The sequence below is a fragment of the Thermobia domestica genome, chromosome 16 (genome assembly GCF_964235325.1).
Source record: "Thermobia domestica chromosome 16, izTheDome1.hap1.1, whole genome shotgun sequence".
Classification (NCBI taxonomy): Eukaryota; Metazoa; Arthropoda; class Insecta; order Zygentoma; family Lepismatidae; genus Thermobia; species Thermobia domestica.
In genome coordinates this window covers 39,129,019-39,141,187 of record NC_137469.1, presented here as the reverse complement: position 1 = coordinate 39,141,187, position 12,169 = coordinate 39,129,019, and the positions used below count along the sequence as shown (strand labels likewise).

General features: G+C 36.2%; 1 protein-coding gene across 4 annotated transcripts in view; it reads right to left on the bottom strand.

The window, feature by feature from the left end:
- The window catches only part of Mtr4 (exosome RNA helicase Mtr4), a 105,790-nt gene that overhangs the window by 32,046 nt on the left and 61,575 nt on the right, over nucleotides 1-12,169 (bottom strand). For all 4 annotated transcript variants that reach the window (XM_081742359.1, XM_081742357.1, XM_081742360.1 and 1 more), the window contains exons 3-5: nucleotides 7,222-7,464; nucleotides 4,084-4,258; nucleotides 1,539-1,853 (exon numbers count right to left, since the gene is read on the bottom strand). In XM_081742359.1, the coding sequence (XP_081598485.1) occupies nucleotides 1,539-1,853; nucleotides 4,084-4,258; nucleotides 7,222-7,464 (733 nt within the window). The remainder of the gene's footprint in view (nucleotides 1-1,538; nucleotides 1,854-4,083; nucleotides 4,259-7,221; nucleotides 7,465-12,169) is intronic.

The window sequence follows — 12,169 nt, the reverse complement described above, 5'->3', positions numbered from 1 at the left end:
TCATATGATGGAATTTTTCATTTTAGACTCGGATGAAATACTCCTTAAATCCTACGCAAGATCATTCCGCACTTTTAAGTTATGCAAAGTTGCCAGAATACTCCCCGTGAAAAATCGTTGCAAGGCACAAATTTTTTTTCTCAAATGATTGATGTACTGGAAATATGACCGTACTAGGACAGTAATTATAAATTATTTTAATTGAGCAGCTTAGTGAGAAAATGACAAATCCCACATTTGAGTGATCACGAAACAGAAATTTTTTTTGACCTGACGAAAACTTTTTACCGTATATAAATACAATACATATTAGAGAAAGGTCTGATATGTTTTAGAAAAGGTCATCATTCATTTTACTCTATATCTTTATGAAGAAATTAACGTAACACACGAACAGTTTCCAAACCAATAAGAGTTTTCTATGTCAAAGTATCTAAGATGAAAGAAATAATCAAGTTTAAATACTATAGTATTCTCGTAACAAAGAACTTCTTTTCAAAATTTGGTATATTACAATATATTATTTTGGGATATAAGAAGTTTACGCTTACCTACCATAATTGCCCCCTCGTCATCTTATATAAAAGTAGTCTGATAAATGGTTTCCTGTGCAAAGGGCCTGGCAATTTCCAAAATCTAGTTCCACTGTATGAGGAAGATTGACGATTAAGACTCCTAAGTCTTCACAGGTTAGAAATTGAAACAAAAGAATTCCGACTTGGTCATGGAAACCGAATGATGAATAAAAATATAATTGCACACACATTGTAACCAAAAGGAACAATAACTTTCGCTAAATTGAGTTGAGTTTATCGTCCCGTTGAGCAGCAAGGCTATATGAGACGTTAAACTACTGATTAATGTGGAATCCGAACCACATAAGCTCCAGCCGGGAATTGAACCCGCGTCTCTTACGGAACAGGCGCGTGCGCTAACCGTTTAGCCACGAAAGATCTCTACTTTCGCTAAATGATTCATCAGATAGGGAGAGGGGGGAAAACAAACAAACAAAAAAAAAAAAAAATAAAGAAAAAAGTTTTGAAGATGGGTGAGCTAGTCAAGAGTAAAAGAGAAACAAGGATAACCAATAGAAAAAAATAATTGAAAAATAAGATTATAAATTAATAAAAGAACATAAATTATGAATGGTAAATATTAATAATAAAAATAATGGGAGATAACAGAAATAAAAGTAGGAAAAATAGTAAAAATTAAGTATTGTTAAAGATAAAAGTAAGTGTATAGGAATCGGGTTCAGTATAATGAGGTAAAGTGTTAGAGACTGTTAAGATCAGGAGAGTGATTCGCGAACAAGATACAGTAGAATAAGCAATTTTGAAGTGTGGTCTTCCGATTTCAGCTGAGATCGTAAACAAGAAGTAAACAATAATCTCCAGAATGAACAGTATTTAGAAGCTGAACGGAGTAGCGTAGTGGTTGGCGCACTGGTTTGATTTTCGGGTCAGTCGTGCCTTTTTAGTTTTTCAGTCTTGTAATTATAGTTTTAAGCTTTCTGGAAACAGGGGCTATATACTTACATTTTCGTCCACTACAAGATGAATTCCATCTCCACCAGCTGGGAAAATATAATGTTGCAAAGGTACTGGTCGGTAGTCTGTATACACAACATGGCAAGGTTGCTTATGTAGATGAGCCACCCATTCCGCAAACTGTCTCGCATTGGGTATGGTGGCAGACAAAAAGACAAAATGTACACTGTCAGGCAGAAGAATTAACGTTTCTTCCCAAACAACTCCTCGCTCTTTATCTCTCATATAGTGGATCTCATCAAATACAACCCATCCTACTTCTCTCATTATCTCCGAACCCCTGTAAAGCATATTTCGCAAAATCTGAAAAAGAAAAATCAGCCCATTAGAGCTCATCGCTATTCAGTTTACCATTATTTACATTCTTGAAATGATCACTAACAACAATATATTAAGGTTAAGATTCGCACTGTATGTATACCTAATGATAAAAATTATGAACTGCTTTTATAAATGTTCTTAAATTCATCTTACGAATGTAAGTAAAAAATTATCCGCAATGTAGCTATATGTTCATACTGACTTCTATCTTTGTTTATTTTATTGTTATGTTGTGGTCATGCTATGAAAGTTTAGTCCTAATTCCGCCATTTGTATTCCTTTTGTTGCAGATAGATCATGGCTGCTCCATTAGAAGGTTGCACCAAAGAGGAACAACAAACAATGATCCGGTTTTTGTGGGCGGAAGGTGTATCAGGGGCCGAAATCCCATCAAAGACTTTCGGCACAATACGGGAACAGTGTCTTGCCGCAACGGAGTGTCTAGGAATGGATTGAAAAATTAAAAAATGGTCGCACAAGTGTTACGCACGAGGAAGGAGCCGGACGACCATCTACGGTCACAAATGACGAGGACAAGTCAAGATGAGACCATTTTTGAATTTTTCAATCCATTTATAAACACTCCGTTGCGGCAATACACTGTTCCCATATTGTGCCGAAAGTCTTTGATGGATTGCGTCCCCCGATATACCTTCCGACCACAAAAACCGGATCATTGCTCGTTGTTCCTTTTCGATGCAAACTTCTAATGGAGCGGTCATGATCTATCTGCAACAAAAGGAAGACAAATGGCGGAATTAGGATCAAACTTTCATAGCATGACCACAATAACATAACGATAAAATACACAAAGATAGAAGTCAGTATGAACAATGTAAAAAAAAAAAAAAAAAAAAAAAAAAAAAAAAAAAAAAAAAAAGTTATGGCTACATTGTGGATAATTTTTGACTTATCCTCGTAAAAATTGTACAAGTATCCGGAAATGTAAGGTAAACAAACATGAAATATATTTTATACATAAACTCTAAACGTGTTACTCTTCTGTACCTTGTTACGGATTTGTTTAGAAAAATCACATTAACCCCTTCACTTACCATTTATTTTTCACATGTCAGTAAAATTAAACTATTTTATTTTTAAGATTTTGATAATGTAATTTTGAAGGTTTATGCCCAACAATAAATAAAAAAAGAAGTCACTTCGAAATTTTGAATAGGCCTATATTTGTTTTGTCGGAATATGAATATACAAACTGAAAATTAATTCCTGAAGTGGGCATTTTACACTAAATTATCATCAAAAACCCTTTAAAGCTGTGCAGGAAAATACAAACTGGGAACTACATTTCAAGCCATTTACAATGCTTAAAGATAAGCTACTTTAAAATTCCGAGAATACTAGTTTTCTCACTGTCTCTGACAGTATTCTCACTTTTCGTTCTACTGTAATTTATAAAATGAAAATTCTTTCACACAACCAAGAAAAACAGATTAAGGAACACAGCTAAGAACGAGGTGCCAATAAACGTTTCTAAGCTCATTATGAAAACGAACATTGCCAGTGGTGCAATTATATAAAGCAATAAACCTAACTGGAATAATACATACTAGTTAGGTTTTATTGCTTCTAGAATATATACCTACCTAGAACTAGAGTAGTATATAATAAAACGAGAAAATTTTTGGTTTAAACAAAATTTACAGAATATTTCAACTTTCTTGAATCTCCTTGAGATTTTAATTTTTCGTAAGAACTAAAAGTCCGAGACAATTCGGAATTTTAAGTTAAGAGGTTAAACATTAAATTCTCGTTGACTATTGTTAGCATTGATAAGGGATAGATAACAAAAGAAAAAAAAAAAAGTTTTAGTGGGGATAAGACAGATGGGGAAAAAAACCTTGCTTTACTAATCAGGACATCTGAACCTTTTAAATTCAAGTATAATGCAACTTCAAAAAATTACCACTCGACGAGACAGAGAAAGAAAGGGAAAAAGAAGTGTAATACATATGTATAAAGAAACCGGACAACATTACTGCCTGCAAGGAATTAAAAAAAAAAAAGTACTACAGTACGTTACGCTTCAGTCGTCAAAATAACAAAATCGAGGCCATACACGGACGTAAAAAGAACACTATCTCAATTGATATTAAATTATCGGAAACTTCAAGTTTTAATGTGAAAATTTTGATGAAGTTTAAACTCATTAGCACTAACCAAACGTTAAAGGTGAAAATATAGTAGTACTTACTTCTGTAGTCATTATAAGACAACTAGCTGTCGGATTTATAGTTACATCCCCAGTGATTAGGCCAACATCCTTAAATTCGTCAAAAAATTCTCTGAATTTCTGATTACTTAACGCTTTGATTGGCGTTGTGTATATTACTCTCTGTTTATCTCGTAGGGACATGGCTATGCTGTACCTGCAAATGGAAAATTGAGAATAAAGACATAACAGACATAACAGAAAATAACAGACTCGCTTATATAGCTATTACTAAGTATTACAATACGGTTAAATGGACTTATTATTATTATTATTATTATTGTTATTTCGATTTTGTGCGCATTAATGTAAAACTTGTACACGAATAAATTTAGATTTCTGGGCAATTAGCATCTATTGCCATGTTAACCCGTCAGGTATGAGTAATGACGTCTTCCGGTGATCACACGCAGAATTGGGGAGGAACGAAACAAGTAGCGTGGGAGCATTATCGGAATTAGGAAAAGCCAGGCAAACCTCACTCAGAATTGCTGGTCTGAAAATGCTTTTATACTTTCTCAACCGATTGTCCACATCGGGAATCGAACAAATACATTTGGTTGTGTTTTGTGATATGTATGGTTGCAGTTACATTGGATCAGGACTCGTAAGAAATTTAATAGTGTGAACTTTAAACAAATTTACTGATATTTATAGACGCTTATTCATACGAAGACGAAAGTAATGCAACTGAGTCTATGAACATAATTTAATTTGTTTAATTCGTAATAGTGTATACCATCATATTTTACTCTATCCTGCATATTAGGCTACCAATTGGTCGACTTAGCACTACGCAATCCTAACCGAAGTCCACGACTAACTGGAGAATATACTAGAATAGAACTTCAAATGCGTACTATGGCCAAACCTTCAACCACACATGGATTTCCAATGCCATTATCTGCAGTAGTCGAAGTGAGACGGTATGCGGTGGTATGCCATACCGCCTCTGGTTTTTCACTGATGAAGGCAGCCGTCTCTGGTTTTCCAATGATTAAAACATACCGTCACTGGAAAGTAGATGCTAAATACCTTTAATAAATTCATTTTTATACACAGTAATTGACCAATAGCTTTGTATGTAAAAGGTTTTATTTCTTATGTGGAATTATTTCTAAGTTGACAACACCGACATTTTTCTTACCTTTTTCCTACCTTTTGTTTTTAAAATGCGGTGTCTGCAAAGAAGTTCACTTAGCTTACATTCTGATGTACCATAATCAACTCTTTCTTCGTTATGTATGTTTGTACGTGTGTGTCTTGCCTTAATGCATATAAATGCTGTGTTTTGTGCACGAGTGGGTTTAGGACTTGTCTGCTGTGGGAGCGGACCTTGGAGTGTTTGGGATACCCCACAGTCGAGTGGGGGACCGGGAGTTTTCCCACAGGAAATTATTAATATCCTCATTCGGTTTTTGAACATTTTCGTGTATAATTCTCTATAATACAACACAAGGGGGTATTTTTTTCAGAGTTGGAGGGGATAAAAGTCTCTCAATGACCCCCCCCCCTTCCCCCGGGGCGTTACTACAGAGAAGCTCTCCAATGGTTTTCAGTCATTGTGTAAATAGAAATGCAATCTTTTAGGCAACATACCCTCACTGCATTTGAACATTTAGGTAGCCAGTGTGTCAAGTCAAAATCATAATAAAACACACCGTCTCAGGTTTCTTCCACTTCGAACACTGATTATCTGTAAATTTTTAGGCTACCTGTCTCGAAGTCAGTGTTGTGGAAAACCCAGCCTAGTGACTTTTATTGGACAAAATTTGATTTTATTAAATGTTGTAGGTACATTTAAAGGAATATTTATACTTAAAATACCATTTATGCATTCATGTTATTATACATCGATTATATAAAAACGAATGTGAGTTTCTGTTCTGTTGGATCGCATCACGGAATAACTACTGAGCAAATTAAAGTGATAATTGGTATAAGTATAAATCTTTGGTGTTCCAAGGATCTTGTGATATTAAATTTATTGTATATTCTAAGTGGGGATCGAGGCTATAATCTATGGGAAACAATGAGTATATCCTCTTGGTAAACAGATATTTTGAGTCACTTCTGAAACTAGGCAAATATTGAGAAACACAATTGAAGAAAGTAACTATAACCACATTAAGGTTATCATTTCAATCCGAGATCTGAAGTACATGTCTGGAGGTAGGTATTTTCGGGTTTTATTATGGGTTCTACCAAGAAAAAGAAAGAAAAGGATGTTTTTGGGTTATCAAATTGCTTCATGGAGCTGGATCAAAACCAACAATTCTCTCTCATTGGCAATCGATTCCAGTACCAAGTGCGTAAGAATATTTAATTATTTATTTAACAATCACCAGATACAGCTCAGAGGCCATTTTATACTGGATATCTACAACAACGACAATAACAATCTAAAGGATTTGGGAAGGTATCGGCCAGGGTCTGTTTAGTAGGTACCATCCCGGTATTTGCCTCATACAACTAAGGAAAACCCGTCAGGATGGTCGGCAGCGGGAATCGAACCCGCGACCTCCCGAATGCGAAGCCAACGCTCTACCACTTGAGCTACTTCGTTGGGTGAATACAACATGCATTCAAATAAATAAATAAATAAATAAATAAATAAATAAATCAATCAATCAATCAATACATACATACATACATACATACACACATACATACATACACACACACACACACACACACACACACATATATATATATATATATATATATATATATATATATATATATATATATATATATATTATTTTGGACTCGTCAAAAGTACGCGTTCCTTTAACCGCGTCCATTACTTATGGCCTGTGGAAAGCCTGTTACAAGGAAGGAGACAAGTATCCGCTTTCTGTTTGCAGAGGAATATGCTTCAGTGGAAATCTAATGCTAGGCAATAGTTTGGAGAATAGTAGACAAATAGAATCGATTGACAGTGGCGTCATAGCATTTACTGAAAATTTAAGTGCTAAACTTGGCCATTTGTACGCGAGTTTGTTATATATATATATGACTATTAAATTAAAGCTAATCAAAGTAATCTATCTGATTTACACGTAATGTGGTATTTTTATTTTTCATAGCTAAATACGCTATTGAAGTATAACAACTTACTCTGCAACAACGGTTTTCCCAGCCGATGTGTGGGCAGACACCAAAACAGATTGATTATTATCCACACACAAAATGGCTTCCTTTTGAAATGGATCTAAAATGAATTTATATGTTCTCGCTGGCGTCCCTGTTGGAGTCTTCAGGGGAATATATTCCATATTAGGAGGAACAGCTACTTCATGTAGACAAGCTTCAAGAGTTTCCACTTTATGTATCTTTATCCGAGGAACATATTCTTCAAAGCTGAAAAATAAAATAAAATATAATGATTATTTTAAGAAGTAAAAATTCTACTACTAAATAAATAAAAACTCAATTTTGACCCTACCATAAAGTTGGCTGCAGCAGCCCTTAGCAGTTGAAATACAGCCTACCGTTAACGAAGACAGGATACTTGTGGATATTTAATTTCGCAATAGAAAATGTATCCACTGCGATGTAAATACGAGGGGAAGTTCAAAAATAAGTTCCTCCTCTCGTTTTCCCCAGGAAAGTGAACAACAATGAGGGAAACAAGACAGCGCACAGTGGTTCAGGATGAGCAAAAACCTGGCCAAAAACTATAATTGATTATAAAAATGTACAAAATGCTTATAAAGTCTCAAATATGTGAGAACTGTATATTTATAGTACTAAGAATTAACGAACACGTTTATAGTTCGGTTGCACTAGCCCTATATGCACAAGAGAGTTAGTAGGAAATGACTGTAAACACTAATAAAGTACTGTGTATTCGTGTGCAATATGCCAGTACACTCACACATACTATACTGAACTATACTCATACATACAAGTCTTCATTACACTCATACACAAATGAAAAACGAGAACTGATTTTGTCAACCAAATCTGTACGTCAGTCATCACAGTCACAAACAATATCGCTGAATGCAGATGGGATGCCTTCATTATTTTGGATGCTGGATCTAGCGTTGGCTCCTTCCCCTCCACGCTTCGATGTCTTCAACAGCAGTCGTCCTTCGTGTGACAAGCACCGTCTTTTCTTTCCGGTAGCCACGTACCTAATACTCGAAAGAAATACAGCACAAATAATTAGAAGCATATGCAGCATGTCCCGATTCTTGATCGTGTGAGAGAATTTGCGTGAGTGATCTTCCCGAAATGCTCGTATGTCTTTATTCCGTGCCTCCTGTGCCTGTTAGAAAAGCTGATCTATTGGTAAAACGGCGTTCTGTATCACAACCGAACCATGAACAAGTATTTTGTGGACACTAGCAAGCATACAGAACCAACTGTAAAGATGAACAAACAGTTTGGCTGTCTCTAGTGAATAACTGTCAAAAGTCTTGGGATCAACATCAAGTCCAGCGCTGATTACAGATAGAATCACCGAAAAACGTGTAATCAGTTGTTCAGAAATTCCGTTATTTGCGGAGATTGGTGTGGGTCCGCAAAAAATCTCCTAGCACTGTTCCACCATTGCTCGTTCCACTGTCTCGTGCTTTGGGTCTATCAACATTAAGGCCTACTTTTTCTCTAAACTGCTTCTGAATCTCATGTTTCGGTGAGTAATTGGTGATAACTTGGATAAATGTTTGCGTTGCATGTTTTGGCACCAACACGTAGACAGATGCATTGGGTTTTGGTTAACTTAACATCGAGAAATAATGCAAACACCTCTTCTTTGGTGTACGGTTTGAGTTAAATGCTCTGGTCCTTTGCGCTCATAAACGCTTGTCTTATCTTACGAGCTCTAATCAGAGTTGTTTCTGACCTCACGAAGTACTTTTGCTGCATCTTCTTGTCCTGGTGCCCGACGACTCGTCCAAAATTATTGTCGCATGTCTATAAATATGTTGTTGTAGGAATATAATTTGATAACGAATTCGCCTGGTATTCTTATAATATTAGTGTGTGTATAATCGGCAAATTTCATGTCAAAAGAGCAGTAAATAAGAACAATAAAACGAAAATAAAACTTTCTTGTCCATTTAGCAACATTTTGTTTTACTCATTCTAATTTTTGTATTTATAATTCTTTTCCTATGAAATTTACGACAATATACATTTCCCGATTATACACATAGTATCAGTATTAAAAATACCCTGCAAAATCATTATCAAATTATATTCTTACAAGAGAACAGTTATAGATATGCGACAATAATTTTGGACATGAGTGTACTTGCAGATGTGCGTAAGTCTTCCGTTTTTCTCCGTTTGGTTCGGTCACTAGATTCTTTGAAATCCTTCCTCCACGATTTGATCAATGTTCCATCTGTTCCTGAATTGTAAACGTCAGTTCTACATTAAGCCATGTATGTGTCTTCAGAAAGATGTAATGATTTCTGCCACTCTTACACAGTTTTTGGTACACTTGCTGCAAAACCTGGAAAGAGTTCTTCGAATATCTTCACTACCGTGAGCTGGGTGACCACCAATGCCCAATTGCGTCAAAACCAGGTCTCGACATGCCGTGTTTGTTCCCTCTGGCAATGTCCTTTCATTTCTCTCATTTTCTCATAGAACTGGATGTGTTTCAGCTTCATGATGAACTATAGACGTCCAGCAAGTAAAAAGTAAGAATTATTAATTTCGGTGTACTGTCACCACACACAATCACAAAGAAACATGTATTTCACGAATTCGCACATATTCGCACCTAAACTTCATGAAAAACAATTCATCATGGATTATTCTTTCAGGCCATTTCAACAACTCCGCTGGGGAACGCTGGGCACTATACTAAATCTTTGCAGTTTTGTGGATCTTCTGCTAACACAAATGAGATTTTGTCACATTAACATATTTTGTTTGGGGAAACGTACATATAGAAGATACTACATAGCTACTTTGGACAGATGCAGTGCTTGAAACGTATATTGGTGCCATATACAACAAGTGTTTCTATGAACTTGAATGTCAAATACTCTATTCGGCAACTATTTTAGACATGTTCACAATGGTTAACTTCCACCCTTTCTAACTCACCCATTACATGTTACTCGGGTTTATTGTTTGTATATAGTAAACTTTGGATACTTCTTAAATCATACACTAAACCAGTATCATTCTAACGCAATTTTCAAAAATTGGGTTTTGGCCAGCTTTTTGCTCGTCCTGAACCACTGTGCAGCGGTTGCAAGCGCAACACACCCAGACACAAGTAGATATCATTTGCCGATAATCCTGCAGATGGCGCCGTCGCAGCGCCTGCGCAAAGCGGAGACAAGTCACTCAGTCTAAGCCTGGTAGCTATGGAGAGAAGGCGCGTTTTGACGTTGTGGTCAAAGGAGGAAGTGCGAGTGGTTGTCCGCTATGAATGAGCACGCGGCATATTGGGAGCGGAAATTCATAACCGCCTCGTGGAAGTCTATGGGTCTGATGTGATGTCGAAACAAATGGTGCGGAGATGGTATCGTCAATTCAGTGAGGGGTAGCAGCAAGTATTGAACATGCAGAGACCTGGAAGGACGTGCACGGCCACTACATCTTTGAAGAAGACTCCACGCGGCAGGCGTTTTGGAACCACAGCGGAAGTCACAGAAGCTATTCGACGCTTCTTCCGTGCGCAGAAGAGGCACCTGAGTTTTTCCTGGGAGAGTTTCTTAAGCTTATAGACCGGTGTGACAAACATCTCAATGTACGCTGTAATTATGTAGAAAAATAAAGGTACGTCTGATCTTTAATTTCACATGCTATTTTTGGTCTTGCATCCCCACCTCTGTCCACAGACGACTGGGGAAACTTATATATATAGCCTTAGCTTGTGAAGCATAAGAAAGTTCAGAAGGATACTTGTTCTTAAGTTTACTGATTCTCAAATCTTTTCTAGTCGGCCAGCATTGTTCAGCAGTTTCAACCGTAGGCTGGTGATCGAAAGACCTGTCTGTTATGACTCTTCTTTCCTATTTACCTCGCTACCAAAAATAAGTTGGAAAACACATATTAGGCTAATTTCATGAATGCTACTACCCTATTCTCACAATTTGGGTGGATTGTGGAAGAAGTCTACACAGATATTTTACATTTTTGTGCAGATAAATTAACATACACTGTGAATAAAGTTGCTGGTTGGTGCAAAACTGTAAACATGATCCTGTTTTGACTGACTGATTGGTGTTAAGTGTTCCTTCTAAGGATAGGCAAAACAGATTTTTATGAAAACCGGACACAAGTTTCCAGAAAAACCGAAAACATCTTCAGCTTTCCCCAGTGGCGTCATAGCATTTTAAAAAAAACGCCTGGGTCTTTACTGAAACCAGTGTGATTTTCGCTGAAGCAAATTAGGTGTTCTTGTTCTTGTAGTACTCATTTCCAAACAGGTTAGTACGTAAAATGTTTCTGAGAGAAAACCGAACCTGTTTCAAACGACACCAGCTTTTTCATTAAAAAAAAAAAAAAAAAAAAAAAAAAAAAAAATTCAAACGACACCAGTTTTTTGATAGAAGAAACGAACCAGCTTAAATCGAAATCAAGTTTTTCATAGAAAAAATCGAACCGGTTTAAAACAAAATAAGTTTTTTGATAGAAAACACGAAACGGTTCAAAACGAAACCAGGTTTTGATTTAAAAAAAAAAATGGTTTTAATAGAAAATCGAACTGTTAAAAAACTGTTTTTGAGTTTTCAAAAACCGGTTTCTGTTTTTCTAAAAGCCGAAAACTGGTTTCACTGCCCATTACTAGTTTGTTCCAGAACCGTTGCAATATTGTAATATGGGATAGGGCCTATTGCTTAAAAAGGGATCTGAATACTAGGGTTTGCATCTAAGTATTCTCATTGAAACTGAAAACGAGACCGCGCACAGCAAGTACATATATTAACCACTTAGCAGGGTTTGACTGAGGCACTCATTACTTCCGAATGGCATATACAGAGTGGATAATTTATCTTGATACGTCCTTGGAGCTTTAAAATTAATATTATATATGAAATTTCGTACCATGCAAATATGGACAGGGAGTATTGTCATACTCTACAATACC